Raw genomic sequence first — 15,438 nt, 5'->3', positions numbered from 1 at the left:
AGCCATGAGAGGCAAGCATTTTCCCGTCCTCCTCCTCCACCACCCAGCCTTCTCCCCAAGAGAAAGCTGAGCAGTGGAAGAGCCTTGCAGGGCCAGTGTTCACCTGCCCTTCTCCCCCTCCTCTGGCCAGCCTTCTCCTCAAGAGAAAGTCAGATGGTGGAGGAGCCTTGCAGGGCAAGTATTCCTTCTCCTCCTCCACATGGCCCTCTCCTCTGAGGACTAGTGGTGGAGCCTTTAAGTTGTTCCCCATCCTCATGGGCTGCCTGAAATCCTGTCAGGCCACATGCAGCCCTCAGGCCATATGTTGTGCAGGCCTGCCTCAGAGGGAGGTGAGACGTTTGTTTCTTTCTATCCCAGGACAATCCTCCTGGCTGCCCACCTCTTGCCAACCAGGGTGCCTCTGTCACCCATCAGGTGCAAACACTGGTAGGGTAGGAGTGTTGCTTGTGCCCAGTAGCTCCTTCTGGGTCTGGTACGGCTGCTGAGTGAGCAGGAACAGCCGTTGGCGCTCTTTCTTGCCTGCCTAGCAGCAACACCAGACCCAGAATGGGCTTCCAGGTGGCAGCAGGACCACACACCCCATTAGCAGCTGCTGATCAGTGTGTGGTGCCTTCTGGATCTGGTGCAACTGTTGTGAAAACAGTCGCAACAGACCCTGAATGGACTGCCATACATACCATGCCATATTATGGCAGCCACCTGGCTTGTGGTGGAGGCTGGCTCAGAGGTGTGCCAACCAGACAGGAATGACGTAGAATCATAGAGTTGGAAGAGACCATAAGGGTCTTCACGTCCAACCCTTGACATGGAGAAATACCCAATGCACATCCACGCTAGTAGTGCCACTGGGCTTACCACAAGTAGTACAGTGCTCCTTCCCCATTGTAATTCCTATTCACCGTTTTGCTGCTTTTATGGTCATGCAGGACAAAGGCACTAGGGCTAGAAAATCTAGCGTTGGACTTTTGGCGCTGATATGTAAACAGAACACTCCCGCAATTTGCAAAATGGAAAATTACTTTCTTCATCCGAAGTGCTGAGAATTGACGTTTCCTAATATCAATCTGAATTCTCAAGTGTTATGGTCCAACTACTGCACTGCAACCATAGAAGCCAGCCCTTGGGATTGTCATTCAGTGTGTGTGTGTGAGAGAGAGAGAGAGGGTGTGAGAGAGAACACACTTTTTCATCTCATAGAGCCTTGTGCTATTTTGAAGGGGATTTATGTGATTATCTGTGCTACTGAGAGTGGGGGTGATGGGAGACATAAAACCTGGAGATCACAACATGCAACTCAGTGAATTATAGAGTTGGAAGGAGCTTCCAGGGGCTATTGAGTCAAATGCTACCTCAACTATGCAGGCACTTTTTTTAAATCAAGAGATTAGAAAGCTGGGACAAAATGAATTGCTACAAGGGGGAATGTAAGGTACTACACTTGGGCAGCAAAAATGAATTGCACAAATATAGGATGGGGGACACCTGGTTTAACAACAGTACATGTTGAAGGGATCTAGAAGTCTTAGCAGATCACAAGCTGAACATGAGGCAAGAGTGTGATGCAGCAGGTAAAAAAAGCAATATGACCGTAGGCTGCATCTATGAGGGTACAGTGTCTAGATTGAGGGAAGTAATAGTACCACTCTGTTCTGCTTTGGGAGACCTTACCTGAAATACTATGTCCAGTTCTGGGCATCACACTTCAAAAAGGATATGGACAAACTGGAGCGTGTCCAGAGGAGGGTGACCAAAATGGTGAAAGGTCTGAAAAGCATGTCCTAGGGCCTATGAGGAAAAAACTTAGGAGGCTGGGGATGTTTAGCCTGGAGAAGAGAAGGTTATGAGGTGAGATGATAGATTTGAAGGGGTGTCACATTGAGGATGGAGCAAACTTGTTCTCTGCTGCTCCAGACATTCAAACGTGGAGCAATGGATTCAAACTACAGGAAATGAGATTCTACCTCAACATGCGGAAGAACATGTAGATGGTGCAAGCTGTTTGGCAGTGGCAAATGTTGCCTTGGAGAGTGGTCTTCTTCTTTGGAGACTCTTAAGCAGAGGCTGGATGGCCATCTGTTGGGAGCGCTTGGATTGTGTATTCCTGCATGGCAGACCCAGGTTGGACTCTATGGCCTTTGAGATCTATTTTCCAAATCTGTGATTCTATGAAAACCTACAGTTCTAAAATCCTTCTGGAATAAAAGAGAAGTCTTTGCCTATGGTAACAGAAAATGAATGGGTTTGTGCATGATTAAAGGAGATGGATGATGACTGGTTAAGTTTAACATGGTATGGCAGGCCTATAGGGTGTCCAGACAGTCCAGGTATTGCCGTTGAGCTGTGGGGGGAAAAAGACAAATAAATGAAAGTTTTGTGTGCATTGTTTCCACATATACCTTTGGAGCCGACCCAACCTCACCCAAGTTTTTGATCCAGGTCAGTGACTACTACACTTGATCCGCTTTGGCAATCTCCAGGCTTGCTCCTTCTCTTCACGCTTACCTAGTGCTTTGAATATTCATTACTTCGGATCTTTTCTTCTAGCAGACTACAGTATAGACTCATGTATAAGTTTAGTAATGTGTTGGCCCCCCACATTTGCTGAGGTTGGGGGAACAGGCCCCCCCATTGAAGTGGGAAAATCACAAATAAAAACACTATTTTTTTTAACATGAGAGAACATCTCTCTAGGAATTTCTAGGTCCTCCAGGGCAACTCTATGATGAACATCTGCCAGAACATGACCATAGAATTGCACTGGAGGACCTACAAATGCCTAGAGAAGTGTTCTCTCCAGGAATCTCTGGGTCTTTTAGTAAGACTTTTGGTGGAAGCTGAACATGCTGGAGGACCCTGAGATTCCTTGAAAGAACATATTTAATCAAATCCGTGAATAATCAAATCTGCAAAAGTCAAAGCCATAAATGCGGATGGCTGATTGTAATTTATTTCGTCTGTGGGTTTATGTGTTTTTAACTGTGTTTTCTATTTAACATGCTGTACCCTGTCCCAAGCCTTGAGGAGAGGCATAAAAGAACTATCATCATCATCATCATCATCATCATCATCATTCCTCATCTGTTGCCAAGTTCTTGTCTAGGTAATTAAGATTAGAGAGAAGGAAACTCTCCAGGCTGACCAGAGTATCTAAAAAATTTTTTCAATGTGTATGCCAATTTTATTGTGATAACAGAATGTTAAGTTGTACCTTATTTAATACTGTACAGTTTTTTGTCATTTACATTAATGGGTCTATGGACTGTGACAATGCTGTTACATGCACCATTATCTTACACAATCTTGGCGTTGGAATGGCAGGTACCACTACCCCCTCTCCTGCAACGTGACCCTAGACATTGCTCTGTGTCCAAAAGCAAGTATCATACCTACCCAAACCAGCCTCGGCAGTGTTTGCCATCACTCACATTCGGTGTCTACCAAGGCAAACTCTACTTCAGTGTCCTCCTCCTCCTCATCTCCAAGGCTCTTTGATCTATCTTCTGCAGTGTCCATCTCAGGGGGAGGTGATAGATTTGTGCCGGGGATCCAACTTCTATTGGCCTGGATGAATGCCATTCTACAGACATTTTCTGGAGTGAGTCTGGTGCGCAGCTTGGTGACAATATTCTCAGTGGTCGAGAAAACACGTTCACTGGGAACGCTAGTTGGTGGGCAAGAAAGCAACCAAATTGCCGTTCTAGCTAATGAAGGCCAAATGTTGAGCTTCTGCTCCCAATATGATAGAGACTTAGTGTCTGGATTCATGTAGTGCTTGGGGAGCATCTCCCGGAGATATGCCTCCAGTTCAAGGCGAACTAGGCAGTTAGCCTCAGAGTCAGATGTTCTTTGCAGATATCTGGCTGTTTGGTTTGGAACAAGCCCTTGTGAAAACATAATGCGCATATAATTTGGTTGACGCAACACAGAATTCCCACTGGAAGGGCTGATGGTTGGCCTTGCCACCTCTGCAATTTGTTGCTGCTGTGACAAAACAGGATCCATGCTCCTCTTGTCAGTATCAATGCTTGCATGAGAAGTCTCTTGAGATCTGTTAAGTTTTCTGTAGAATTGCAGCCCACACTGCAGTATGTAGTCCTCAACGTCTTTGAGCTGAATGTCTGTGGAGGAGGAGAGGGCACCTGAACGGAGTTTCGCTATGGTGCTGTCCCTGTACAACAGCTCCAGGATGCTAGCTGCATAGAATTTCTTGTCCTTCTTGATTCCTGAGATGTGCCTACTTGACCGCAATGCTTGCAGCAGGTTCTGCGCAAAGACAATGGCAGGGCTGTCACTATGAATTCTTTGGCTTTGCGCACGGTCCAAAAACTCCACCAAGGAGTGCTCCATGATGGCAACAGATGGCAGGACTTGGCCAATGGTTGCATCTTCTGCACTGAGGACAGCGGTGGTTTCATCGAAAATCACCAAGATATCCACTAATCCTTGCATCACATCCCACTGCTCAGGATTCACATACAGGTTGAGTGCCGTGTGGTCAAGTAGGTACTCCATGACAACTCTCTTCTGCTCCACCAAGCGCTGAAGCATGTGCAGAGTGTTGTTCCACTTCCCTGGTGCATCAAACATAAACCTGTGCTCTGAGAGCCCATGCTTCACTTGCAGGCGATGGATAGCTTCACTGGCAGCTCGGGAAGTTTTGAAATGATGGCAAATACGGCGAGCGAGGTCAACCACCTTCTTTAATCCTGCATTTGCGCCATCCTTCAGGGCATTCCTGACAAGAAAGCTGATGCAGTGCGCCATGCATGGAATGTGGCTAACCGATCTTTGGCGTGCATATCTAAGGAAGCTGGAGCCACTGTAGGTGACCAGACATCCCAGTTCAAGTTTCTGGGGAGCAAGCCATTCCTGTACAACAGCCTGCAGTTTGTTGTCTATATTTGTGGCGCTGTGTGTCTCAGAGAAATGGGTCAACATGAGTGTGGCAGCCCGTCTTACTAATGTTCTCTTCCTGCGTGCCACACAGTGGGCTGTTACACATAGGTATGATTTACTCTGACTGCTTGTCCAGCAGTGACTGGTGAAGTGGACAACGCCAGCCACAGCACATGTAAAGTCTTTCCTTATCTCTGTCCGGATGTCTGTCTCGAGTGCAGGAAAGGCTGTCTGAATGAGATACTGTCTACCAGGTACCTCCCAACGGGGACACAGCTTGCGCACAAATTCCAGGAACGCCTCATCTTCTACAATAGAGAAGGGCACCATAGATATAGCTATATACTTAGCCAGGGCCTGGGTGCAGCGCAGGGCAGTACTGCTGTTGGGGCTTAAACCTGGTGCAATCATGAGGGACTCCCCAATCGGCAACTGTTTTTCAACAGCAAGATTTGTGGGCCTGGGTTCAGTAGCAGTTGGCACCTGACCTCCCATTCCACAATAGCTGAATGTGGACTGCAAAGAACCCAAGAGGGGACTGGTGACTGGTGGTCTCTCTGGGCCCATTTTCCTCTTGGCATTATAGAGAACAGGGTGCCGATGTTCGAGATGTCTTATCATGGAGCTCGTCCCCAAGCGCTTGCACCCTCCAGGCTTTCCAACTTTCACTTGAGCGTGGCAGTACCTGCAGATTGTCACGTGTGGGTTATCTGCAATGCGGTCAAAGTGGTCCCACACAAAAGAGTGGCGTCTGCCTGTGGCAGTAGATTTCGAATGCCCTTCAGTTGGTTCCTGTCCGGCCAGGGGTGCTGGCATTAATTCCATGAATGGACGGCTTGGCATGCTTGTCGGATGCGTAACCCCTGAAAGCCTCCATTCGTCTGCTGGTTCTTCTGGACAATTACCAATGATTTTTGGGGGAATATTACTTACTTTGGTAGTGGGCACTATGGGGCTGGTGTCATGATCTACAAGAATATGGTCCTGCTCTTGGTACTGTCTCCGAAAATGTGCATGCGAGTCAAAAGGAACTGCTCCTGTTCTGTTTTGTATTGCATTGCGGGAGTCTTGATCCCAGAAGGGGATGTCACCATTGTAAATTTTTCCCTGGGATTCCAGCTGCAATAGATTTCGGCACTCCAACACTGCCACAGAGGACTCTGGAAAATTGGCATTATACCCATTGGAGCACCAGCCAGATTCACTGACAGGGCCAAATTGCCAAGCAGCTTCTTCTGCGTTGTAGTGCAGTTTACAGTCAGGTAGACCTTCGCTTAGTGCCTTGCGCTTCTTTCTGGCTTTAGCAGGTGAAGATAAGGAAGCGGCAGCACCGGTTTCTTTGCTAGCATCTGGTTTTTCAGACACAGCTGAACGATTTGAAAAAGGCTTCCTACAAACAGATGGATTTGGCCGAATGCTTTCTGCAGACAGGTAGACCGATGTAACACGATGTGTCCCAGCATAGGCCATTGCAGGGCTTTTTTTCCTTGTTGGAGAGCAGGGCACAGAGGGTGGTAGAGGGTACACTGTGGGAAAATATGATAAAGAGAAGAAGGAAAGGGTTAGATTGGTGATGGTGGTGGCTACTGAAAAGTCTGGGCCTGAGATAGAATCATAGAGTTAGAAGAGACCAGAAGAGTCATCCAGTCCAACTCCCTGCCATGCAGGAACTCATAATCAAAGCATCCCTGACATATGGCCATTCAGCTTCTGTTTAAAGACCTCTAAGGAAGGAGACTCCACTACACTCTGAGGGAGTGTGTTCCACTGTCGAAGAGTCCTTACTGTTCATATCCTTTATCATATCACCTCTTAACCTTCTCTTCTCCAGGCTAAACATACCCAGTTCCCTAAGTCATTGCTAAGATTTTAGTATTGGCTCAGAATAATAGTAAGAAAAAGAGGGAGGAAGAGGAAGAGGTGGTGGGAAGGAAGGAAGGAAGGAAGGAAGGAAGGAAGGAAGGAAGGAGGGGGGGGAGAGAGTTTTTAAAAATGTGTTTCATTGCCATGTTTCATCCAAATCAAGTAACTGAAGCAGCTTGTGTGAACTGGGATGGCACCTGTTCTGAATTAAAGCTAGAGGAATAACAGAAAGAATGAGGCCCAAAATGAAGCCTGAGCACTAGTGATGTAAAGGATTCTCGTCAAAATTCGATAAACACACAAAATATATGTTATTCAAAGATTTCATAAGCTTTTTAAAGAGAATAAATTATTAGCACTTGTTGATCAACAGCAAGACTTTTGGTTTTTAATCCTTTCCAAATGAAGTGAACTGACTGGACCTTTCAGCTGACAATTCAATGGCCAGGATTTGCCTATTTTGCCTAAGCAAAGCTACCATTCATACTGGGTTTTACCAGAGGCTACTTCCTTTGTTAGGGTGAAGTCCCCCCCATCTTTGCCCACAGCTTTGCTTTGAAAAACAAAAGAGTACAAAAGGAGAGAGCATTTTGTGTGTAGGTGGTGGTGGATACTTTCAGACCTTCTCCCCTTTAGGTCATGTTCTCTCATTCAAATTCTCACAGAAGAGAAGAAGGGGGTGGGGGTGAAATCTTAGCATTGGAAGGGATTCCCATGGGTCATCTAGTCCAATCCCTTTCTACCATGAAGGAATACCTAGGATTTTAGTGTTGGACTTGGAGGCTGAGAGCATGTGACTTTCTATGGTACAGTGGGAGGATAGAGTTCTAATCCCAGCTCATCATGTAAATCCACCGGGTGACCTTGGGTAAGCCACACACTCTCAGACTCAGGGACATTCTAAACTCTCCTTGCCAAAAGAAAAATCATGAGAGGTCTGCCTTAGGATCACCATGAGAGAGTGAGTGTGCAGAGGTAGGTTTGTCGTGTCCTGCCTCTGAGGCTGAGAATTCTAGGTATTCCTTCATGGTAGAAGGGGGTTGGACTAGATGACCTCTGGGATCCCTTCCAAATGCTAAGATTTCTCCACGGCAGAATTCCTGCTTGGCAGAACAGCATTGCCATTTGCCACCCCACCCTGCCCCCTTCTTCTCTTCTGTGAGGATCACACTCTCTCAGCCTCAGGGGCAGCCCACGGCACAACTCCTCTTTATGCCAAGAAAACCCTGTGATAGGTTTGCCTTAGGATCACATCCTCCACTGCCATCGTGATATTGAACAGGGGGTCAGACTACATGTCCTCTAGGATCCTATGTATTCCTTCATAGCAGAAAGGGGTTGAACTGGATGGTCCTTGAGGGTCTCCCCAACTCTACCATTTCTTATTGGGACTGTAACCAAAGTTTATTTGCTGAGATTGGTGTGTGGGTGTGTGTTTTGTGCCTTCAAGTTTTTTCAAGTGGAGGGATGTTCTTTAAACCTCTGCCAAACTTCCTTTTGATACGCTAATTGAGTTTGAAATGCACCAATTAAATTATCACCAACACTTGTCATTGGGGAAATCTGTGACAATATAACCTTATGAAAGTGGGACTTTTGAAACGAATATTTTATTTTATTTTGAAATCGCATCTAGGTCTCAATGGACAAAAAAATTGGTTTGTCACAACACTACAGAGCCCTCTTAGTGATGTAAATTTGCTTTGCGAATTGTGGATTTCTTGGCCCCTTTGATTGCTTTCTGTAAGAGCTGAGAGATGTGTCACCTGATCCCCTGGATGTGAGAATTTACAGATGGTTTCCTTGCAAATGAATGAAAGGGGTGGGAAATTCCTTTTGAAGCTAGATCTTCTGGAGAAGAAGTGACCAGTGGGGTCCCACAGGGCTCTGTCCTGGGCCCAGTGTTATTCAACATCTTTATCAATGACTTGGAGGACAAAATTGGGGGCATACTTATCAAATTTGCAGATGACACCAAATTAGGGGGAATAGCTAATACTCCAGAGGACAGGATCAAGATTCAAAATGACCCAAACAGACTAGAAAACTGGGCCAAAGCTAACAAAATGAAATTCAACACAGAGAAATGTAAGGTACTGCACTTAGGGCAGAAAAATGAAATGTGTAGATATAAGATGGGGAACACCTGGCTTAAGGAGACATATATGTGTGAAAGGGATTTAAGAGTCCAAGTAGATCACATGTTGCACATGAGTCAACAGTGCGATGCAGCAGCTAACAAGGCCAATGCAATTTTAGGCTGCATCAATAGAAGTATAGTGTCTTCTAGATCAAGGGAAGTAATAGTGCCACTCTATTCTGCTTTGGTCAGGCCTCACCAGGAATATTGTGTCCATTTCTGGTCCCCATAATTCAAAAAAGATATTGAAAAACTGGAGTGTGTCCAAAGGAGAAAGGCCTGGAAACCATGCCCTATGAGGAATGACTCAGGGAGCTGGGGATGTTTAGCCTGGAGAAGAGAAGGTTAAGAGGTAATATGATAGCCCTGTTTAAATATTTGAAAGGATGTCATGTTGAGGAGGGAGCAAGCTTGTTTTCTGCTGCTCCAGGGACTAGAACGGGGAACAATGGATGCAAGCTACAGGAAAAGAGATTCCAGCTCAACATTAGGAGGAACTTCCTGACAATAAGGGCTGTTCGACAGTGGAACAAATTCCCTCGGAGTGTAGTGGCGTCTCCTTCCTTAGAGGTCTTCAAAGAGAGGCTGGATGGCCATCTGTCGTGGATGCTTTGATTGAGATTTCCTGCCTGGCAGAATAGGGTTGGACTGGATGGCCCTTGTGGTCTCTTCCAACTCTATTATTCTAAAGGCATGAGTCCCATAAAAATGCAGGGGTGCAAAAGGGTGTGAATTTTCACACACTAGTGAAGGTAAAGTTGTCTTCCCAATGAAGTGTTGAAATTGTGTGTTGTTACTCTTTTTGCAATGACTGGATTCAAATTTGACAAGCTAAAACAGAAAGTGTCCCACAAAGGAGGGGGAAGGGGAGGTATCTTCGTATAGTTTGGTCTACAAGTCTTATTGCTAGAAGGAAGATTGTGGGAACTGCAGTCTAAAAATTTTCCAAGCTCTTATTTTCTTTCTTGACCCTGCTGTCTTCAACACAGGCCCTGGTGGAATAGAAAATGTATTGGAAGTGCATTGCTTCATTACATATTGTCCTAATTGCAGAGGGATCCCTTACCCAGAGAAGCCACATTTTCGTAATTGTCCAGCATGACATCCTCATAAAGAGCCCGCTGGTTTGGTTCCAGGAGGTCCCATTCCTCATCAGTGAAATACACGGCCACCTCCTCAAAGGAGACCAGGGGCTGAAAGGAGGGAGAAAAGTTTAACTACAGCCTCTCTTACATGTCCCCCATTACAGAGAGAAACAATCCCAGTTTGACAGGGGGTGAGATAACCAATGACTCTGTGTACACTCAATGGGGCTTGCCATCCCAGATCAGCCTGCGGATACAGAGGTCTGACTGTACTGTGCTTTTAAACTGTAAGCTCTTTTGAGTCCCAATTTGGGGGGAGTGGGGGGTGGGGGGTGGGGGAGTGGGATAGAAATAAATATAAGAATAAAATAATATGATGTCACTATCTCATGGGGGCAATTTTGGAGTATTTCGGAATTTCGGATAAGGGAGACTCAACCTATATGAGAGATTAATGGAGTGAAAGAGAGAAGTCCATCTTACTTGGCCAACTTGATCTCTCCTGCCACTGTCAAGATTCAGGGAGACAGCAGCTTGTTCTGTTCCACCTCCAAAAAGGAATGGTTTCAATCCAGCCTCTAATGCCATTGGTCTTCCTGTGGGGGAGACAGAGAGAAGAGGTATAAGCAATACCAGTTTTAGGGGGCACTTAGAATACAGGGGAACCTGAGACTCATAACTGAGAAATGATGCCTCTGTGCAGCCTGTTGTAAGGGGATTAGTAAACTATTGGCATTTGCACCACTTGGCTTTCGTGGTTTAAATCAGTTGTTTGGGGAGCAGGGGTCCATTTTACCTTCTGGTCCCTCTTCCATGGGCCACAGCCCCATCTACAGCAAGCCCCAAATTCTTCTGCTTTCATTTGCTTTTGAAGCCCTTCTCAAAATGGCAACAGGACATGGCCTCCCATCATTCTCAGGCATTTTGGATAAAGGAGACTCATCCAGAATTAGGACTAGGCTTTTAAAAACTCCCCGCTCCCAGGTTTGTTTTCAATAGGAGCAGCTGGATTAGCCTTAATTCCAGCAAAGAAAGAACAAAGAACAGAAACAATAACCCAAAGGGGAGTGAAGGGAAACCCTGACATGGCTTCACATCACACTGCTGTTTCTTATCTTTCCTGGTGCTATGGAAATTCCTCCAAAAGTACTAGTTGTCATGCTGAGGATTATGTAGTATATTTTGTTCTCTACAACACCAAGAACCTGGGGAATGGGTGATGTGACAAGAACTAGGGAGTGGTTGTTTCCCTTACAAGAGGCTGCACATAACTAACAGACAGCTAGAAGTTTTGACTTCATTATTAGTTTCATGGAATTGAGTGTGTGCTTTGCAACAGTGACTTGGCAACTTTGGCAAACTATATTAGAAAGTACAATCCCGTGGCTCAGGGCTCCTGTTATTTTTTTGGATTCTGGTCTGTCAGGGTGGGAGACGTAAGTGCATCTCTTTCCCTAAATAAAGCTGGATCTTTCATTCACTTGCATGGGCTGCTCATCTTTTCTGGTGTGGCTGTGTAAAATGGAGTCTGGTGAAAGAAAAAGTTGTCCCTGGTTTTATTTTAGAGGGAAGCCTTCAAGTGGTCCCAAGGGTGTTCAAAATAGTTGCTTACTTCTGCAAGACTTATCTGGCCTGGTTGTTAGAATTTGCATGTGCATATTGCTAGTTTTGGATAAAACGTTTGCCCAAACACACAGAACTGCCTTTGGCTTTTTGCAGAGTGGGAAAGTATCCTTCATTCCATGTTATTCTGACTCTGGTCCCAAAGTTTCTGTTAAGGAAGCGATGCCCTGGGACGGCTCTTGTTCATGAAATGAAGTATGCCTGTGCTATGTAAAATGGGATGGGAAACCGTAAACCGGCTTATTGATACTTTCAGAAAAAGAAATAATGGTGTGAAGCTGAAAAAGTGTTTACCTTTCCTCCTGGGAACTGTCTTGTCCTTTTTATGGATGAAGGAATCTTCAGGAATGGTAAGGGAAGAGAGAGGAAGGAAGGAAGGAAGGAAGGAAGGAAGGAAGGAAGGAAGGAAGGAAGGGGTGGAGCGGGAAGGGCAAAAATGAGAGTGCTTTAGGAATGAACTGAAGAGATCCCTAAAAACCAGCAGCTTCCACAGACCTCCCAGTATGGGACTGAAAGAATGTCTCACAATACAAGTGAAAACAATATTTAGCCTAAACAAATAAAGATTTTTTAAAAAGCCATCAAACAAACAAATCCAAGTAAAACATTGATTTAAAACCATTTGAAACACAGATTGCCATGGTGTTTTTAATTAACTAGGACAACCTTTCGATTCTTGCGTTAACAGAAATAACAATGGTTATTATCCTCCCATCCAGACACTGCAATTTACAGAAGTTGTTGTTCCTACAACTGCTTTTGTTTTTTAAAAATATGTAAGTAGTAATACGCAGAAGGCTTTTATATGCAGTATGTCCTCCCTTATAAGCAGGACTAGTACCCACAATTTCACTTACCTGCATCCAAAAAACTAAGGTCTTTTGGGGCATTTGGAGATCCTCTAGCACAACTCAATGGTCAATTTCCAGGGGATACGTTCTCAGACTTACAGTGGATAATGAAAATGGCAGCTAATAGCGAACACTATGGCCTGTTACAGACTGCCAAAATAAAGCTGCTTCGGGTCTCTTTGGAGGTATGCTATTTAAATGATGTATGGGTCCTAAGAGTCCGGAGGTCTCACCAAAGCCACAATCCATTCCTAAGCACTGGAGTGCAGCTTTGGTACAGCTTCCGGATTCTTAGGATGCATGCATCATTTAAACAGCATACCTCCAAAGAGACCCCAAGCAGCTTTATTTTGGCAGTCTGTAACAGGCCAAAATTTCTGCTGGAAGTTGACCATAGAGTTACACTGGAAGACCTCCACATGCCTAGAAAGAACACCCCTCAAGGCATCTGGAGGTCCTCCAGCATGACTCTATGGTCAACCTCCTCCAAAATATAGGTTTTGCTATTATCTGTAATTTTCACTATCTACAGTATGGGAACATATTCGCTGGGAATATGGGAGTCGTAATAAACATATAATTTAACATTTCCAATATTCTGTTTTGCTTTTTATGAGTTTGATTGAATTTTACTGAATTTTATTGTATTTTACGGGATTTGGGGTTTTATAAAAAAATACCCACTGAGATGTATCATGCCCATTAAGAAGCTTCCTGATCCAACCAATGAAACCTGAAGGCCCGCCTAATAAACATGCAGAACACAGAGAGAGCGGACTGAGTTCAATAGACATGGGGCAGACACCCAGAAGGCCCTCTCCAATCTCCTCACCTGATAAGTCTGTGAGGCTGGTGGGATGGAAAGCAAAGCCCTCCACTGCGGATCACAAGACTTGGGTGGATTCATATGAGGAGTTACAGGTTTTCAGACTTTCTTGGGGAGGAGGCAGTGTGGGGGGGGGGGGAAGAGTCTTTGACATCTCTTGCCCTTCCAATGTGCAAGGAAGGGAAAGGCTATCTCAGGAAAACTGCATTAAAATTTAACTATTGATTGAATCAAGTCAACTTCTGACTTTATGAACAAGAGACCCTATTATACAAGTCTGCAGAACTGAGGGTCATAAAAACTTTTTTTAAAATGTATGCTGGGTTGTACAGGAATTTGGTATTCTAAATCCAAAAAAATGGCCTCAGATTTGACTTGCTTTGACATTTCTGTGTTGTAACAAATGACTGAAGGAAATTATTCTGCCAAGAATTATCCTGCAAAGGGTAAGAAAGGGGTTAAAGTCTTCTCAAAGACTTTTAAAAGATGTTAATCGGCTGATACGTTCAAAACACTCAAAGAAATCTCACTGGGACATTAGAGTCAAAGATGAATCACAACAGAATCAATTTTTAAAAATTGAATTTGTAAAAGAATGGTGTGTGGTACGACATTTGCATTGTGTTTTTCAAATTCCGCACCCCCCAAAAACATTAAAGCAGCTACAATATTAGGGAAAAGAATTCCCCTTCACAGGCCTGTCTCATGTAAACTCAGGGCTGTGGCTCCCTTGATTCAATCAATCAATCAATCAATTAAACTGTGAGAAGTCGAAGGCTTTCATGGCTGGCATCCATAGTTTTTTGCGGGTTTTTTGGGCGATGTGGCCATGTTCTAGAAGAGTTTATAACTGACGTTTCACCAGCACTGTGGCTGGCATCTTCAGAGGATGCTGACCTGGAAGAGGTTGACATGGGAATCACGTCTCCTTACCCAGGAGCACACAGTATATATACCCACTCTCTTCCAGGTCAGCACTCTCTGAAGATGCCAGCCACAGATGCTGCTGAAATGTCAGAAATAAACTCTTCCAGAACATGGACTCATAGCTTCTGACCGTTGCCCATGCCTGGTGTAGGGGGAAATGCCAGAAAGGAACTTAATTGCTTCATTATGTACTTTCCTAACTCTTACCCAGAGATGCCGCATTTTCATATTTCTCTAGCATGACCTTCTTGTAAAGAACCCTCTCCTCTGGATCCAGGATCTTCTACTCCTCCTCCTCCTCGGTGAAATTCCTCCTCAGGGTAGATCAGATGCTGAAAGGAGGGAGAAAAGTCCTTGTTTAACTAGTCTCTCCTTTACATATGCTCCCTTACACAGAGAAATAATCTCCTCACACCCTCCCAGTTTGTCACAGGACGGGCCAATGCCGTCCCTAGGGTCAGTGTATTATGGCTGATCTCAAGTAGTGATGTGAGCAAAAAATGTGCCACCTGATCACCTAGATGTGAGCATTTACAGATGGTTCTCTTGCAAATGAAATAAAGGAGCCAGAAATTCTTTTTGCTTTTAAGGCATTAGTGCCATAAAACGGCAGGGGTGCAAGAGGCTGTGAATATTCACACACAAGTGAAGGTAAAGCTCTCTTGCCAATGAGGTGTTGAGATTGTGTGTTGTTGTTTTTGCAATGACTGGATTCAGATTTGCCAAACTAAAACAGAAAATGCTACCCAAGAGAAGGGGGGGGGGTGAGGGGGAGGTAGCTTGGTACAGTTTATGAGGGAGATAGAAAAGCTGCAGCCCAACAACATCCTGATCTTGGAAGCTATGCAAGATCAGTCAACTTTGCCTCAACTTTAGGTGGTGTTGAGGTAAACTTTACCTCAAATTTATGCAGTGTTGAGATAAAACTTTACCACAACTTCAGGTGGTGTTTTACCTTAACTTTATGTGGTGTTGAGGTAAAACATTTTCCCTTAACTTTAGGTGGTGTTGAGGTAAAGCTTTACCTCAACTTTCACTAGTGTTGAAGTAAAACTTTACCTCAACTTTTGGTAATGTTGAAATAAAACTACCTCACTTTAGGTGGTGTTGAGGTAAAACTTTGCCTCAACTTTAATAATAATAATAATAATAAATTTTATTTCTACCCTGCCCTTCCATGGAAATGATCAGGGCAGCTTACAAAATTTATAAAACATATCAATACAG

General features: G+C 44.6%; 2 protein-coding genes across 2 annotated transcripts; both read right to left on the bottom strand.

Annotated features, from left to right (window-relative positions):
- Positions 1–346: 346 nt before the first annotated feature.
- On the bottom strand, positions 347–5,778 carry LOC149320315 (zinc finger BED domain-containing protein 4-like). The gene is made up of 2 exons (XM_089500857.1): positions 3,391–5,778; positions 347–2,338 (listed from the first exon to the last, which is right to left on the bottom strand). Exon 1 carries the CDS (start codon positions 5,737–5,739, stop codon positions 3,418–3,420), a length of 2,322 nt encoding a protein of 773 aa, XP_089356983.1. The 5' UTR covers positions 5,740–5,778; the 3' UTR covers positions 347–2,338; positions 3,391–3,417.
- Positions 5,773–14,706, bottom strand: LOC149320314 (uncharacterized; the record flags this gene model as incomplete). Its single annotated transcript, XM_089499462.1, has 4 exons — positions 14,419–14,706; positions 10,468–10,580; positions 9,966–10,092; positions 5,773–6,422 (listed from the first exon to the last, which is right to left on the bottom strand). Coding segments are annotated over exons 1-4 (924 nt in total), but the record flags the coding sequence as incomplete, so codon positions are not given.
- Between the last annotated feature and the right edge of the window lie 732 nt (positions 14,707–15,438).

The sequence above is a fragment of the Sceloporus occidentalis genome, unplaced genomic scaffold (assembly GCF_023333645.1).
Source record: "Sceloporus occidentalis isolate IW3139 unplaced genomic scaffold, rSceOcc1.0.p SCAF_1, whole genome shotgun sequence".
NCBI lineage: Eukaryota > Metazoa > Chordata > Lepidosauria > Squamata > Phrynosomatidae > Sceloporus > Sceloporus occidentalis.
The sequence above is the reverse complement of the archived record's forward strand: the minus strand, read 5'-3'. Positions and strand labels throughout refer to the sequence as shown.

Coding starts and splice junctions, on each gene's coding strand:
- LOC149320315 (XM_089500857.1), bottom strand. CDS start 5,739: ATGCCAAGCCGTCCATTCATGGAATTAATGCCAGCACCCCTGGCCGGA.